The sequence below is a fragment of the Neltuma alba genome, unplaced genomic scaffold (genome assembly GCF_004799145.2).
Source record: "Neltuma alba isolate B1F8T4 unplaced genomic scaffold, ASM479914v2 tig00002374_pilon, whole genome shotgun sequence".
Taxonomy (NCBI): domain Eukaryota; kingdom Viridiplantae; phylum Streptophyta; class Magnoliopsida; order Fabales; family Fabaceae; genus Neltuma; species Neltuma alba.
This window is the reverse complement of record NW_021632837.1, coordinates 108,288-125,619: the sequence shown is the minus strand read 5'-3', so window position 1 is coordinate 125,619 and position 17,332 is coordinate 108,288. Positions and strand designations below refer to the sequence as shown.

Below are 17,332 nucleotides of genomic sequence, written 5' to 3'. Positions count from 1 at the left end.
TAATTAATGTGTATGCACTTTATATCCTAATTATCAAGTTTGCTAATAACACGTACATCTTCGATAGATTTTTGTTTGGGATACACAGAGAGAGTTGTGCGTGCGCGCGCGGGTCGGGTGTTTCTAGCTAGTTCTCTTGATATATAAACATGAGGGAATATTAATATAACTCACGTTAGAAAGTGTTATCCAATCCATTTTCTCAATCAAGAGGAGTGCAATTCTCCAATATAAATATTAAAAAGTATCGATGGATGTACGGGGAAAACATAGCTTGATTGCCGTCTGGCAACGGTTCAAAATTTACCAAGCCTCACTGTCAATAAATCATTAGATTATACTACCTGTCTTGCCAGCCCGACTAATTTATGCAATTACCGGTGCCTTATAATTACTATAATTAACAGCAAACTAAGGAAATGTTAGTGAAGTATTTATCGAGCTATTCTAAAAATGACACAGAAACTCGAGTCATATTTGAGGTATCAAGGTGATTTCTGATTTCAGATGTCAGGCAATTTTTTTTTAAAAGTAAATCAACACACAACTAATTTCAATCAATCTTTTTTATGCGATTAGTTCAATACAACAAAAAATCTTATAAAAAGAAACAGACGGAATATAATATTGGTATGCTATTGAAACACAAGCTGTCAGCTGGCACAATATTTAAACCGCTATCATCAGCATGTAATGAGCTGTTATACTGTATTATTATATTATACACGTAACATGAATAGAATATATGTCCTCAAAGAAACATGACAAAGAAGAAAGACGTGGGATGGGGTTATTAATTCAGAGGATCCATGCAAAATAGTAAAGCGGTGTAGAAGGGCAGACCACTTGGGGAAAAGAAGAAGATGCGATTAATCTCTCTCATTGCAAAAAGATCAGAAAATCCTGTACATGAGATTCTTGATAGATTTTTACCCCTCTTTATCTCTGACCAAAAGATAAGATTAAAAAAGGGCAAGTCGCCTTTGCGGCAAATTAAGAAAGGTAGGCACGACTCGAGGAGCATCTGCAGTGAATAAAGTTGGTAATCAGATAGATGTAGGAGTAGGGCGACCTAATTAATGAAATGATCTTCTTCGTCATTAAGAATGATACGATGCTCATTCAGATCACACCCTTTTTCTGGTGTGGCTTTCTGAGATCCTGTCTAGTTACCACACATATATACATAACATGTATTGGTGCTGGTGAGAGACATGGGCTCATGAATCCGTACGTTGTCAGGGAAAGGGGAAAGGGCAAAGTCCGAAGGGGTACGGTCCAATTATGATTAAAGAGTTCTTGAATGAGTTTGTGATATCCTACTATAGATCGTTTATTGAGGAATGACGAGTTAGTGTGGGGATAGAAGTGCAAAACTAAACTTGATTGATTTAGTTGTTGAAGCACCGCGTACTGAAGTAATGTGTGGGAGCAGGAGGACCACAGCTTGCATTGTGTGCTGTGATTTAGATAATAATTAGGGAAGCTTTTAACATGTACTTGATTATGGGGATCTCGGGCTTTAATTTTCCAATTGGCAGTGCTTTGCTTGGAATGGGAACATGTAATTAAGTTGACTGGACCCTGTCATTAGGTGGGTGTAAAAATAAGTGTTCAGGCTAAACGAAAGATCACCAGGACAAAGAATCAAGAAGCGATGTGAATTTTAAAATTAAAAAATGAAAGACGAGGAAAAATTAACCTTTCTTTTGGATCAAACCAGCCACGTATGTGTATGTATCTACGTATGCATCTGCTCCTAATTATACAAATGAGTGCGACATTTTAATTTAAATATAAAAGAGGTTTTTAATTAAAAATACATGAAACTATAGACAATCCAAATTGTAGACGAGTTTTTTTAAAAAAAAAAAAATAGAAAAGTCGAGCTCCGAGAGGGGGGAAAAAGTTAGAATTGTTTTAGTATGCATGGGTGCAGTGCCTGCGCCCACCACGTGAAGCTCCCCTCGCAGGGGTCCCCACACAGATCCTCTGTATCTACACGTGGCCCCCGCGCCCTGACCTCTTCTCATCAATCATCCTCCGGGGAGCAAATGCGAATCACCACCCTCCAATGCCTCACGGCTCTCCTCTATGCCGGCCATTCCCATTCCTGATCTTCTCTGCCCCTCCAAAAGTCAATTAAAATAATCAATGGCTCACCCCTGAGATTATTTTCAAAAGTTGAGTAAACATTTTTCCTTAATTCCCATTTCCCTCACTCAAAAATAAAAATCAGAAGCAGGTGTGCTTGTGTCTCCTCTCACGTGCCCATGAGACCCTTCGTTCACCTCCGTGTCCTATAAATAGCGGACCTGCATCATATATCCAAAACACATCAGAGACACACAGTGTAATGACTCAGGCCCTCACTGATCCTCCTCATCAGTCTCACTCCCTTCTTTGTCCCATATTCAAAAGAAAAGTGGCGAGCGCCGAGCTGCAAAGCAGACAGAAATTTAAAGTGCCATAGATTCCTTGCTCCTATATTGAAGCGGGGAACCAGCTCTTCATGAAACCCTATCATCAAAAGGCAAGGGCAAGAGCTGCAGAGGAGGGAATCTTTGTGCATGTTTGCGTATAAAATCTTTAAAGCGCAATCCAGGCCTACGTTACTCCGCCACGTCCCACAGCGCTGCTCCAAGATTTTGTTCTCTGCGCAATTCCCATCCCTCGATCGCATCCCCCCATCACCCTTTCTTGTTCCCCACCTCCAGCACCACCATATATATACCTGCCCCAACTAACAGGAAAAACCAACTCCCGGAAATGGCGGCAACCAAGTTTGTGCTGGCATTCGCTATATGCCGGTTAATCGTGACCGTAGGATTCACGGTGGTGCCCGTGGAACTCCTCCGTCTCGGAATCGAAGGCCGGCTGAGCGTGGAGACGTCCGACGTGGAAAAGGCGTCTGCAGATTTCGGAATGCTGACGAGAGCGGTGCCCCTGGCAGTCATGGAGCCGGGGTCGGCGGAGGACGTGGCGCGGCTCGTGGAGGCGGCTTACGAGTCGGCGCAGGGGTTCACGGTGTCGGCTCGTGGACACGGGCACTCGATAAACGGGCAGGCTCAGGCGAGAAAGGGGGTGGTGGTAGAGATGAGCAGTAGGAAGAGAATGATGAGAGTGTGGGAGAAGGGAAGGTACGTGGACGTGTGGGGAGGGGAATTGTGGATAGATGTGTTGAAGGCTACTCTGGAGTATGGGTTGGCACCAAAGTCGTGGACTGATTATCTGTATTTGTCTGTGGGCGGAACCCTATCCAACGCCGGCATTAGTGGCCAGACCTTCAATCATGGCCCTCAGATTAGCAATGTCTATGAGCTCGACGTCGTTACCGGTTAGCTTTTCCCACTTACCTCCTCAACCTTCCATCTGACTGCGATGCACAGCAATTCTTTAAACCTAGCTTGCTTTGTGCTTGACTACTCAGACTTCACCCAAATCAACAACATCCTCTCGTTGCTAATTAAATAAAGTATAGCTAATCTTTTTTCATGCCATTTTGGATAATTAACGTACTCGTTTGTTATTGCTCCGCGTTCATGCATGTTGTCGTTCATGTCTGTTCATATATAGAAATAGAACCAGTATTTAACACTATTGCACGTTACTATTTTGTTTGTTCTGTAATTGGTTACGCTTAATTTCCAATTAAATTATCGTGACTATCCCGAGCATGGTTAATTAATCCGATTATTTCAGGTTCGCTGATGACGGATTCACTTTAATTTCCCCTCTCTCAATGGAACAGGTAAAGGTGAGCTGTTGACTTGTTCAGAAGAGCGCAATACGGAGTTGTTTCATGCCGTTCTCGGAGGTCTTGGACAATTTGGCATCATCACAAGAGCTAGAATTGCTCTTGAGCCAGCTCCGCACAGGGTACTCAATTAATGATAAATATCTCTTTTGCTTCCTATCGCTTAAATCAAAATTATAACCTGAATAATTTTTATTTGTAACCCAATTTACCTGTCTCTTCTCTGATTCTTCTCTATATATAGATCATTAGCACATCAAGCAAAAAGGTTTTTTTTTTTTTTAATAATACGTTTAAAATGAGAACGCTACCTCTTCTCTCTTTATATATATAGAAAGATAATGATTTGCAAAATGATCAGCTCTACGGAAAAACAATCACATGTTCTCCGTATTTATCTTTCGAGGAACTTGTTGAAGGTGGGTTTTCATCTGTTCCTGGGCAGGACACATGACACGTGGTTCGTGGCAAATTTTTCTTTGCCTCGGAGACAAAACGTTTAAAAAAAAAAAATCATTTTCAAGGGTTGAGGAGTGGTCTATTTGAGTAGCTCCGTATCTACTATACATAGCTGGCAAATTCTGTTGATGTGTCGTTCTCTTAATTCTTTCAACATATACGTTAAATGGGATATCTTAGAGTTACAGTTATTTAGTTATAATTACATTACTGCTTCGAACGTACGCACAGGTTCGTTGGATACGAGTCCTGTACTCCAATTTCTCAGCCTTCACCAAAGACCAAGAGTTTCTAATCTCGCTGCATGAGAAGCCATCAAAGGAGAGATTCGACTACGTGGAAGGATTTGTGATCGTAGATGAAGGACTGATCAATAACTGGAGGTCCTCTTTCTTTTCACCAAGTAACCCGGTGAAAATAGAATCCCTCAAATCGGACGAGGGTGTCTTGTACTGCTTGGAGATTACCAAAAATTACCAGCATGAGGATGCTGATATTATTGATCAGGTACGCTCATTTAATGCACCTTGACTTTTTTACTATGTATTGCTCGCATTGTGAGGGGGGGGGGGGATCACTTCAAGCGCCCCCTATAAATCGACACGTAATATGGCCATTTGGCATAAGGAACGTAGGTGCCTTTTTATTTTGCTCTGCTGGACTCTATTAATTTACCAATTTGCTGACTACTATATGTAAGCCACCTGTATCTATGCTTGTCTTCTAAATTATGACACCTGCAAGCTGTTCTTGGACAACTGGCTCCAATCAATTCAATCTCACAAAACATTAACTAGTGGGGCATCTTTGTCCAGTTTTGTTACTTTGAAGTTAACTTGAACATTATTTATAAATATTTGCTGCCGCATAGAAACGCCAAAAATAGAAAACCATGCAATAATTTAAAACAGAGTGGATCAAATCGGGTGAATTATTTGTTTAATCCACGGAAAGTTGTTCCAAAAGATTTATGTGAAGTTGAATTAATTATTCGATTAATCTCTGTGTCTTATCCCTGTAGTGTTCTAGACAGCAGAATATGTAGTTTTTCATGATTGGTTCTCTCTAGGAACTTTGGCAGAAGCCACTTCCAAAAGTACGCGCGCGCGCGCATATATACATATATATATATGTGTGTGTGTGTGTGTAATATATAACATAATTGATTGACAAGGAGCAAAAGTAACATGGAAAGGTAGCCTTCTGTTGCACCGCCGGAGGAATAGAGACATTTCGTATTGAATACTAGAATCATTGAGCTTCAAACACTGGCTTTTAAATTATCATTTGTTCTCGTATGTAGATGATATTCTTTCCAAGCCACGGCCAATTTATACAAACAAAATGAGATTAACATAAATGATAAACGAGACAACACACAAGATTTTCTGGAATCCATCAAGGCAAGCATTGGAATTGTTTATTGACATTCATAATATATTAATAACGTAAACCAGGCGGCCTACTGACCTGATTATTCCCTCGTTCGAGGTTCTGTTTTATTTACATTCTCCTAACCATGTATAGTATTATATTATATTATAAATAAATATTATAATTATAATGGAGGTCATTCGGACAAAGCATCTACTTACCCTTTTTTTGTTTGCATACGTACGTGTAACTATGGATGGGTTTGGTGCTGATGAAATAATTGTGGATCGGACTTGTACAGGAAATAGAGGCGATGCTTGAAGAGTTAGATTTCATACCGAAAACGGTGTTCACAACAGACCTGCCATACGTGGATTTTCTAGACCGAGTGCACCGGGCGGAGGTGAAGATGAGATCCAAGGGTTTGTGGGAAGTGCCGCATCCGTGGCTGAACTTTTTTGTTCCGAGATCAAGGATCGCGGATTTCGACAAGGGCGTGTTCAGGGGCATTCTGGGAAATAAGACCAGTGGGCCCATCCTCGTCTACCCCATGAACAAGAACAAGTAAGTCCCCAGATGCACGCATGCTTGCCATGCCCACCTCTCTATTTATTATTTTCGTTTCATCATGCATGTCTTTGTCGTGTGTGTCTGTGTGTGTGTCTACTTAATAAGGCCACGGCACACTTCACGAGTCATGCATGCATGCGCCCATAGGTGATGGGCAGGCTGGGAAAAAAGGGGGGGGGGATAATACAATATGTGGCAGTACTGAAGACATGTTTGCCTTTCGGTTGATATGAGAAAACGGACGTCTGAAAGCTACAAAAGGCCAACATGAACACACCATACACGAGTCATTCGGGTGTAAAAGCAAACAAAAATAATGGGAAAGGGAGGGCCGTGATGACCCAACTCGGAAGATTTTGTTGTCAGGACTAGATCTTCAAAGGGGGCCCATGGCCTTTTTAGTAGTGTATTTAACGCAAACAGGCCCATTCAAGTAGTGATGAAGGAACCACCTCCAAAGGTCGCAAAAAAAAAAAAAAAAACCTCTGAAACCCCAGTGCATGAGTAAAATGAATACCCATGCTTTAACCCCAAAAAAAAAAAAAAAAGAATACTGAAGGATGTTGTGAATTGTGAAGGTGGGACCAGCGGAGCTCGGTGGTGACGCCAGAGGAGGAGGTCTTTTACCTGGTGGCATTTCTGAGATCAGCTGTGGACCGCCAGGCGCTGCGCATGCTGAGCGATCAGAACCGCCAGATTCTGAGCTTCTGCCGTGACGCCAGCATCGAGGTGAAACAGTACCTGCCCCATTACGCCACCCAGGAGGAGTGGAGGGACCACTTTGGCGATAAGTGGGCCCGCTTTTCTCACCTGAAGGCGCTGTACGACCCCCGGCGCATCTTAGCCTCAGGCCAGCGCATTTTCAAGCCCCTCACCGCCGCTACCTCCGATATGTGAATACAAAACGACAAGATTGGAGGGTGACGGCAAGGCCAAATTATACGTCGTTTTGCATGGCCTTGTAGAGTGCCCGTTTCACTCTTTACCTATTCTAGATTCTAGTTGCTACTTGCCTTGCTTCTCAGCTCCTTGTACATATTACGATTCTTACTCCTCTACGTTAGGCAGTACAGCAGCTTATTACAGATGGACAGCAAAAATGTCAGATTGACTATTTTTTCTCGCCCTCTTCCTTCTCCTTTCTGACTTCCCCATCTTCTAAACATGATCAATTTATAATTCCATCCGCATCAATTTTTTTAACTTATTTCACCCCATCTAGTTTTATAGAGAAGGCGGGGTCCCTTGTGGGTGCTCTCAAGCCCCATATCGGATAGATACGTGAGTGTGTTAATGTATATAAGTAGGATATTCGGACTGTTTGGGTACTACCGCGTTAGGTGGTTTACCCTTCAGTCTCTAGTTCAAAAAAAAAGTTTATAGAAAAGGCCAACAAAAAAAATTACAATCAGGTGTGGAAGAAAAAAAAATTAATTACCTTGACAACTAAAAAATATGTAATGACAAATTCTAAATATCCATGCATGCATGCTGACCTGAAGGTAGGTCTAACTTTGGAGGATGTTCACTCTCTCTCTCTGTTTTTTTTTTTTTGGGGCAGCGAGTATGCTTACTCTTTTATCAATATGGAGCCATCGCCATCTTCATCCCTCGTAACAGGATCATACGAGAAGCCGATGTAAACTAAACTGATTCTCCCAGAGTGACTGCGGCCTCCCCATAATGCGACAAAAAAGCATCTTCCTGTTTTTATCACGTTTGAATGAACACCAACTACACTCCATATGCTGATCATATGAGAAACAGACAGAAAGAGAAAAACTATCCTCCAAATGCCGATTCCGAAGGTGCTACTACTAAGGCCAGAGATTTTACGCCAGCACTTTGACCAAGGATAAAACACCATTTTACTAAAATGTAAAAAACAACAAAAAAGGATAAAGCACCAGAGCACAATTCATCCGCAGCCAAGCCTGAGGCACAAAGAGCTTATATCTCTAGACTTCAAATCTGACGGGAACTAGCACTGGACAAAACAACATGAATCAATTGATCTTTCAAACCTAAGTATGAATTTCATGGTTACTCAATCACAAAACTCCGTGGTTTAAACTCTGCAGGTGTCATCACCTAACAGAAAGGGCAAAGCTACTCTGTTTCTTGAGAGTCCCGGTTATTTGTGAAGAAACAGGGGTCCAAGAAACATCTAGGAACCATGAAAAGCGCTCAAAAATTGCACCTTTCTTCAATCCAGGCAGCATCAAACACACGGTGCTGGTTTTTACGCCCAGCTACGTTAGTACGTCGACAATCGACAATATATCCTACACAGCACATCCCGAAGCAGACAGCTGCAAGCATGTGAGCTTCGAGTAAAACCGGTGATTTGGGTAAGGGATAGTAAAAATTCTCGACATCAGTACGACCCTTAGCAGACACCCAGATTCTAAGGTGATCTTAGCCTGTCACTGTTACGCAAGTAAATGGTTTTCTGTCAGCGCGATATCTTTATTGTATGGACTCATTTTCAAGATAAAATCACCAATAATTCACTGCCAGTGCCGCAGATATTATCAGTTAATTGGGTCTGAAGGAAAAAATTAATGCACTATGGTTCACTTAGGCCAAAACTGATTGCACAGGAGTTCACAGTCGCATCAGCGTAAAGCATTCACAATTTTTTCATAAGAAGGATGCATGCTTCATAAATGAAACGTAACGTAGCATCCTGCATTCCAACTGTTTCCAGAAGCCAGGTCCACAGTAGAGTCAAAATCCAGTGAATTTGATTCACAACGCATAACGCCAAGGAAATAGGGAGCATGATGATTATAAATAAAATCGTAGCAAGTAGAATGAAATTGTTCCTTCGAATTCAAGGGGCAGAGTCAAGCGGCTTGCTTCAAGCTTTATCAGAAATGGGAGAATGAAATTGTTCATTTGAATTCAAGGGGCAGAGTCAATCGGTTTGCTTCTAGCTTTATCAGAAATGGGACAGTAAAGGCCGTAAGGGTTGGGGTGAAAACATGACAATGAAAGAAGACGTCTTGTGTTGAGCATGACCTAAACTAATTTTATCTTTTTCTATAGAACACTGGGGAAAAAAACAAAACTGGGAAATAAAAAGAAGAAGAAAGAAGGAAGGAAAAGAGATCTATAAAACTGATCATTATTACTATCACCATTATAAGCATTAATTGGCTAAGTTTAATTAGGACGCCGAGCTAGGTATGGAAAAGAGGATAATCTTTTTCAAATTATACACCTTTCTTTCTGTTTAAAAGAAAAGGGAGAGTAAGAGAAGCAATAAAAAGAAGCAAGCCAAAAGCATGCATCTAATAAACGTGACGCGAACACATGAACGGCAAGTTCCACTTGTGGTTGTGGAAGGTGGGTAGAAAAATTTAGAAAAAGCTCATCTCAGCTACTACATGAAGCTTGTCGGCAACCACTGGAAAAGAGCGCGGAAATATTTTATAATATAAAACCGAGGAAGCAATCGCCCTGTCTGGCCAAATGCTCAAGAAAATCAATTTCAGGTTGATGCGTCTTATCAGTGTACAGAACCCCGTAGCTCCGTTGACTTCAATTGTCCATCCCGACCAGAATAATAAAAATAATACATCAGCCATACAATTCATACATTGACACGACTCCATAAAACAAGGTGGGGTATAAGTGACCTCTGCTTCGGAAGCCGGTTGCCGGAGATAATTGCAAATCTAAAACCTTACGTGAAGGAGCAGAGGAACGAGTCAGCGCTTCCAAATTTCAGCAGACGGGAGGGAATTTCTACGTCTTCATACAAGAAACACAGCAAATCTAAGCCGTGCCACAATATTATAGTTTGGCAAGGGGGACAAGCAATCGAGTGGGAAAATCGCGTACTAGAAGTTCAAGAAAGCACGGAAATGTTATGCTCTCTCTGTTTGAAAATGCTTGATCTGACAAAATTTCCATCATAATTATTCTCATTATTCGGATTGTTATTGGAGAATTTTCATGCAAACAGATACTCCTTCCCGTCTTTAATATAAAGTCTTAAATATAAGATCTTAATTATTTTATCTCTCATATATATATTTTCAAAATAGTTCTTATAATAATGATAATTCTAACTAATATGTTTAATTGACAAGAATATTTTAGAAAAAACGATATATATTTGTTACAGGTAATTAACATAATTAATTTTCTTAATCTACTTAAATTAGTGAACTAATTTACATACTAAATGCTGAATGGATTATTAATTAAATGCTGGTGGAAGAGAACCACCGGGATGCAAAAGTCATGGGTCAGGGAATCACATGCCAACAGCAACAGGCACAAAGAAGGCATTTAATAGACGGGGAAATATTAATATTATTCCCGGGGCACAAACGAAAAAGAAGATAACATCTTCACCAATGGAATTTTTACTTGTTATGAGTGAAGAGTATGACTGTTCAATATTTGACTATTCAAGGTGTGAGGACAAGGTACTTTGAACATGTTTTCCAAAAATCCTTTGTCCATATTCTCTGCCTATTCGGCATTCGGCTCCCATCTCGCCTTTCTGAAAATATAAAAATAAGAAATAAAAGAAGAAGAAAAACGCACGCTTCAAGCAAGCAAATCACCAATAGAAAATTGCTTGCGAGGTATGAGGATGTACCTGACAATGGAAATGGCGGGTTGTATTATAGTAATAGAAAGCCAAGAAGCATACACACGTCGACGCGTGAATTTGTCACTTTCACCTACTACAAACCCCGAATCCAGCCAACTCCTGATATTCTTATTTTTTTAATTAGTTTTCTTGGGGGAAAAAAAAAAGAAGAAGCAGGAGAACCAAACAGCTTCGGATATGCTGGTAAGAGAAGGAGAGAGAAAGAAGGATTAGGATGCCTTTAAGAGGAGGTTTAAAGGGAGGGTTACGAGTTACAGGTCCACCAACTGGTGGTTAGGGTTTGAACCCTTCCAAGCAAACAACCACCTCATCCCCTCTCTTCCTCACCTCCACCATCCAATCCATGCGACGGCTTCTTCTTCTTCTCAAGCTTTCTAGCGACTTTTGTCTTGGCGTTCGTCACACGTGAGAAACCTGATATTGATATTGATTGACACATAAATTTAGCAATTATTTATTCCTTTTGGCAAAGAAGGAAAAAAAAAAAAGAATTGTGTGTCCAATAAAATAAAAGTAGTTGGTATGGGGGAAAGTAAACAATTTCTCCTTCTTGTTTTTTTTTTTAAAGAAAGTTGTGGTGTTTTATATATCAGTATTTATTTTTAATTGGTTGGTGCCGTTGTTCCAATGATAAGGAGGTCGGTCTTTGTTTGAATCAAATATAATCTCTTGGGATTGGCATTTGTCTCCGGGTGGGCAGGAACATGAACCCCATGGATTGTCTCATCGCGACTTGTGTGATGTTTCTGCTCTGATCCTCTTTCCCGATTTGCTTCCCACTACGACTCCCATCATTCCTTTTGATTCTCAGTCCTCTTCCTTCCTTTCAGGTATTTCACTTCTCCTTTTCTTTTATCTCTGTTTGATGTTAATAATGATATCCCCGAACAGAAAAGCAAACTTCTTTCGTCGTCATCATCATGGTGTACTTTTGTTAGTGGCAGTGGATGATGCTGCTGATAGAGTTTCTGATTTTGATGAGTGATAGCAGAAATCAGAATGGACTTGTTACTGTGGAGTGGGGATGGGAGAGGAATTCGAATTATACTATCATGAGTGTGGAACTTTCCTTTATGGGCTTGCTGTATAATTGATTGATTGATTGGCAGAAAGTTTTTTAAAGAGATCCTGTTTCGTGCTTTTAATTCATTATGAGAGGGCATGAGGAGGGGCGGGTATTCTGGTGTAGGGTTTTGAGCTAAAGGTTGAAATTGACATCTTTGCTAAACTTTTCGTTCAAGTTTGCTTCAGCTCGGGAAGAGTTCATTTACTGTGTGTCGGTATTTAGTATTTACCAGACTTCCAGTCAATTCACTTGCGTCAAAACTTCTGCTACCTCTATTTTGTCCAACTGGCGAGTGTTAGCAGAAGCAAAATGCTTCATTCGTTCAGTCTAAATCCATTTTTATGGAGCAAGCGAATGTTCTTCATATAATAAAACTCCCCTTCATCCCCTTTTTTCCTCGCCGTCTAGTTTCCAGCCACCCATAGATCAACAGACCCCCTCAGCAATAATGATACTCAAGCCGGGTTTCGAAGGAGGATTGGTTACTGTCTTCTTCTTTTATTTATATGTTTATTGTTTCGGTTGGAAGCTTGTTAAATCATTTGGTTGAATGAACTTCTCATTGAAACAAAGAAATACTGCAAATCGCCATTGGTCAAAAGCTGTAGATTTTGCGACTTTGCAGAGTAATATACTGAGAAAAGTGAGAATTAACCCCCCAGGAGTGTAAACTGGGGTGTCGGCAATGTTTTGAGCAAGCGCTTGATTAAACGTTTGAAAAGAGAAAGGGACTGTTCCCAAACTACAGCGCACACAACGGATTAACGGGCATAGCAGCAATGTCAGAGTAATTTGATCGTCCATGCTTTTGTATAAGCGGCAACAGATATCCAATTCCTCATGCCGTTTAAACCAGTGTGTTTTAGCTCACTAGCTGATGATTGAACTCGAAGTCGCGAAAATTCCGTTACGTTGCGTAGTATTAATTAATAATGGATTCAGTACGAGGACAAGATCAATATCGCTATGAGAACTGTGGGCAGAAGTATAATTTGTTAATTTCCTACATTAAATGCTATCGATGTTGTGTTGCGGATCTGTCTCTGACATATATGCTGGCGTTTTTTATTTAGATTTTAGACAACGCAATCTCTTTTTACCTTCTGCTTGCTTTTTTCGTTTTTCTTCTGTTTCCAAAACGATAACTTTCAATTTTCTTTCCCCACTGACTTTTTTTTTGGTCAATCTATTTAATTGATTCAGGAAAGTCTAGCGAACTGTCGATACTCGATACTGACTCCACCGCGAAGGGATCGGAAAATCTGTCTCTAATTTGTAATCGCAATCTCTTGCTGCTAATGTCATGATGTACCCGAACCAAGCTTTTTCTTCTGGGTCCTACGCGGAGATGTTGTCTGGAAATTCCCTTTTACCTCATAACTTTACAGAAACTGTAGGAAGCCAAAATGAGGTGAAGTTCATCACAAGCGTAGGTGACACTGTGGCCATGCAATCTATTGATGGGCATTCCAACACTGCAGCAGGTGATCCATCTTTCTCAAGGACGCCACTGGGGCTCGTTGACAGCGAACAGAACATACAGAGCCAGGGCTTGTCTCTTAGCCTTGGCACGCTTATGCCTGTTCCTCCCTTCCAATACCACTATCCCTCCACCGGCTTTTCGTCATTTGTGACTCCAAGTCTTCCAAACTTTAAGGGCACTGTTTCTCTTAAAGATGACGAAGGTGCTGAATGCATGGCACCTGTGTCTTCTGGAGGTTTTAACAACTCCATCCAAAAGGAGGCTTTGTACCATCCGCACTTCTCACTCTACCACAAGGAAGTCCCCAATGATCCGTCGTGTCTGCATGGGACCCAAGGTTTTTCGAACGCTGCCTTAAACTCTCAATACCTTAAAGCAGCACAGGAATTGCTTGATGAAATTGTTAATGTACGAAAGGCTTTAAAGCAACCTGGACTGGAAAAGCACAAAGGTTCCCGTGACATTGGATTAGATGGCTCCAAAGAATCTGATGAAAAGTCTACCAGTCAGTCTATGCAGAAGCAGGACCCTAATGCTTCATCTGCCAATGCCTCATCTGAATTGTCACCCGCAGAACGGCAGAGTTTGTTGGATAAGAAGGCGAAGCTTTTGTCCATGTTAGACGAGGTTTATCTCCAAACCCCACTATGATTGGGTCACATGGTTTGTTTTGTTCTATAGATGTTTGTTTTTGATACATTGTCTCTAGATTGAATCTCTGTATCTGTTTATACTATACTAGTTCAAATAGTTGAGCAGGATAGCTATGATGATAGGCGGTTTATTGAGATTCCAATTGCATTAATTAGGGATAGGAGCAGGTTTTGATTGATTAAAGAAAGCTAACTTGCAACAGCAGGTGGAGAAAGCACCCTAAACTTGTCTCTCAACATCTGATCTTGAATAATGCAGTTTTGTTCCTTGGCAGCACTTGTGTTCTAACAATATGCTCAAATATTAACAAACAACTAACCCTCTTGTGGTGACTACAGGTAGATAAAAGATACCGGCAATACTGCCATCAGATGCAAATGGTGGTCTCATCTTTTGATATGGTTGCTGGTTGTGGGGCGGCTGAACCATACACTGCACTTGCTTTGCGAACAATTTCTCGCCATTTTCGTTGTTTGCGTGATGCTATTAGTGGCCAAATCCAAGTGACTCAGAGGAGCCTTGGAGAACAAGAGGGGATACCTCGTCTCCGCTATGTTGATCAGCAGCTGAGGCAACAAAAGGCCCTCCAGCAGCTTGGCGTGATGCGACAAGCTTGGAGGCCCCAGAGGGGACTTCCTGAAAGTTCTGTTTCGATACTTCGTGCTTGGCTCTTTGAGCATTTCCTTCATCCGTATGTCCCACTCCTACCTTTTCCTTTACATCAATGGTTTTGTTTTAATTCTCCATTAGCTGATATTTCGTTTCCATCTGCTATTTGTCACCAGTTACCCAAAAGATTCGGAGAAAATTATGCTGGCAAGGCAAACTGGCCTGACCAGGAACCAGGTTCGTATTTGAAAATTTTGAACTCAAAATTCTAGTTTCTGACCGAGCTTTAATGGCAGGCAATCGATAATCATTGATTATCATATTTACAGTTGTTGCTGATGTTTAATTCATTTAGGTGGCAAACTGGTTCATCAATGCAAGGGTGCGTCTTTGGAAGCCAATGGTTGAGGAAATGTACAAAGAAGAGTTTGGTGATTCTGAGATGGCAAGCTGCAATCTCTCATCTGAAAGTACCCCACAAGGTCCAAGAGATAATAAAGGGGAAGAATCGCAGGGCAATGTTAAAGCTGCTAATAATGTCCCACAGGGGCAGCTTCATGAGTTGAAGCTAGACCAGAGCTCTGCTACAGAATTTGATACTGCCCATGGAGAAGCTGTCATGCATTCTAAAATTATGAAATTGCAGGGTGAGCAAAGGCTTAATATGAACAATAACTTTTATTCGGGCGGACCTATGCCAACCAACCACAACGGTGATAACTGCCTAATGCCTTCTGATACGGCCTCATACGATTTATCAGAGCTGGGTAGTTTCCAGGTGGGCGGCCATGTGTCTCTTGCGTTGGAGTTGCGCAACTGTGAAACCGAGGAATTCACCGCATCTGATAATGGTTTCAACAAACAACGTAACCAGACGTTAGGTTCTTCCCCAGAAAATAATCTGATCGATTATCATTTCACAGATTCAGGAAAGCAACAAAACAGGTTCAGTAATCCTCATCTAATGCATGAGTTTGTCGTCTGAGACCCGCATGCCCATAAAGATCCGGGGAGGAAACGAAGTTGATGCTTTGAGGGATCGCTGGAAAGGTTGTATAATTAGAGTAGACAAAGGAAGCTCATGTTGTTTACTCTGTTGCTCATTCTTGTTGCCCCTTGTTCATAAAGTGATGAATATCACAAAACGTACAAATATACTCGTAGATATGTGTAGATATTCACTTGTAATATTACAGATGATTGATTGTAAGTGCAGGCAATTTTGTAAGGACAAGAATCACATCATGCGCATGCATGATGTGGAATAAGGAATCTGATGGGATGTTACAAGTACGATGTGGAACTGTTGGCTTGTTAATAGAACATTCTGCAGCCTTTCACGTGTTAAAGCAATAGTGCACAAAAGATGGAACGGTACATGAAATATGGACAAATTACAGTGTTTTTATAAATTTAGGGCTTGCTCGGCAGCCAAGATCCTGGGCTCTAGAAAGGGAAAACGAGAGAGAATGACTAGGTTACCTTGCTGGGTGCAGCATCAAGATGTTTCCGGGGAAAGCCAGAGTTTCATGAAACTGTGATATATGGCTTCCTAAGGAGTTGATGGAATTTGTAAATTTTACTGGAAACTACATTTCTTGACCGGAATATCCCCACGGTCGAAACAAATCTTTACTCTTCCTCCTAGCCCTGGAGCATTTCTCCGCCTGGATCTCATTGCTATGTATCTCCCTAACCCTGTCCATCTCCATCTTCGGTTATCATTGTGTTCGTTTAAAATGACTTATAAGTAGTTTTTTAATCATAATTTATGAAATATGAAAAAGAAATTTTGTCTCAACTTATATGAAATGTAATTATAAATGATTTTAAACATGATAGCATGTATATTCACCTTCTGTCCTTGTGAGCCGCCATCCACCCAACTTTTGGCTTTTCAACTTCTGCAGGGGGATACAAATTAAACATAATAAGCACATTAGGAGGTAATCAAAATCACAATAAATAAAAGCTGAAACATCGACGCTTTTCCTTGTTTAAAGCTTTATGCTTGTTAGTTGTTACTCTCTTTTTTCCTCCTTATTTTAATGTTTTTAAACTCACCCAGTTTATGTTACTTCCTTGAATGAAAGCGGAAAATTGTTGCTTTTTGAGGCATGTATGATGGTCGATTCAGACTTACTGAGCAAATATGGGAAAAATTATTGCTATCAAAGAACCTGCTTTCGGGAGTGAAAAAGAGAATCAGGAAAAAACGTGAAACTCTTCTTTCACCAATTATATAAAAAATGGACAAAGTTCACTCTCATCTCGATTTTGGTAATTTCTTTTGTTTTTTTAGTTAATAAGTGTCAAGTACCAAATATAAATATCTCTCGCAACAGGAACTTGAACATTAATTTGTCATGTGATGAGGGACTAATTCTTTTCATTCAACCTAACACTCATTGATTTAAATTCTAGTAATTTCTAACAATGGAGTTATTGTATTCGTAAACTGGGCCTATGGGAACTGGAAGGAGTGGACAAGATCATGCTTTCATCCCAAAGATGTTAACAGGCTTGGTTTTAGCTGCCATTTATTTTTCAATACAAGCTGCATTTTCTTCACACGTTGCTCCTCAGATTTAATTGCATGTAGATGTTTAAGGTTTCCTGTGTTTTCTTGCTTGCATTCTAGGTTTATGAGCAGAGTACTGCAAATGGAATAACGACATGGCGAATGTATTGGGTAAAGATTTTTACATTTTCAAAAATAATTTATGT

General features: G+C 40.7%; 2 protein-coding genes across 2 annotated transcripts; both read left to right on the top strand.

The window, feature by feature from the left end:
* Window positions 1-2,424: 2,424 nt before the first annotated feature.
* Window positions 2,425-7,204, top strand: LOC114724397 (cytokinin dehydrogenase 5-like). The gene is made up of 5 exons (XM_028910735.1): window positions 2,425-3,337; window positions 3,752-3,879; window positions 4,448-4,723; window positions 5,892-6,154; window positions 6,739-7,204. The coding sequence occupies exons 1-5, from the start codon at window positions 2,770-2,772 to the stop codon at window positions 7,055-7,057; spliced, it is 1,554 nt and encodes a 517-aa protein (XP_028766568.1). The 5' UTR covers window positions 2,425-2,769; the 3' UTR covers window positions 7,058-7,204.
* A 4,137-nt stretch (window positions 7,205-11,341) lies between these two features.
* On the top strand, window positions 11,342-15,985 carry LOC114723893 (BEL1-like homeodomain protein 7). The gene is made up of 5 exons (XM_028910144.1): window positions 11,342-11,623; window positions 13,063-13,969; window positions 14,335-14,687; window positions 14,782-14,842; window positions 14,961-15,985. The coding sequence occupies exons 2-5, from the start codon at window positions 13,163-13,165 to the stop codon at window positions 15,588-15,590; spliced, it is 1,851 nt and encodes a 616-aa protein (XP_028765977.1). The 5' UTR covers window positions 11,342-11,623; window positions 13,063-13,162; the 3' UTR covers window positions 15,591-15,985.
* Window positions 15,986-17,332: the final 1,347 nt, after the last annotated feature.

Excerpts from the sequence above, each read along its gene's own strand:
- LOC114724397 (XM_028910735.1), top strand. The coding sequence starts at position 2,770 with ATGGCGGCAACCAAGTTTGTGCTGGCATTCGCTATATGCCGGTTAATC. Across the intron at positions 3,338-3,751 it reads TGAGCTCGACGTCGTTACCG|GTAAAGGTGAGCTGTTGACT; the intron begins GTTAGCTTTTCC and ends TCAATGGAACAG. Across the intron at positions 6,155-6,738 it reads TACCCCATGAACAAGAACAA|GTGGGACCAGCGGAGCTCGG; the intron begins GTAAGTCCCCAG and ends TGAATTGTGAAG.
- LOC114723893 (XM_028910144.1), top strand. The coding sequence starts at position 13,163 with ATGATGTACCCGAACCAAGCTTTTTCTTCTGGGTCCTACGCGGAGATG. Across the intron at positions 13,970-14,334 it reads TTTTGTCCATGTTAGACGAG|GTAGATAAAAGATACCGGCA; the intron begins GTTTATCTCCAA and ends TGGTGACTACAG. Across the intron at positions 14,688-14,781 it reads TTTGAGCATTTCCTTCATCC|TTACCCAAAAGATTCGGAGA; the intron begins GTATGTCCCACT and ends ATTTGTCACCAG.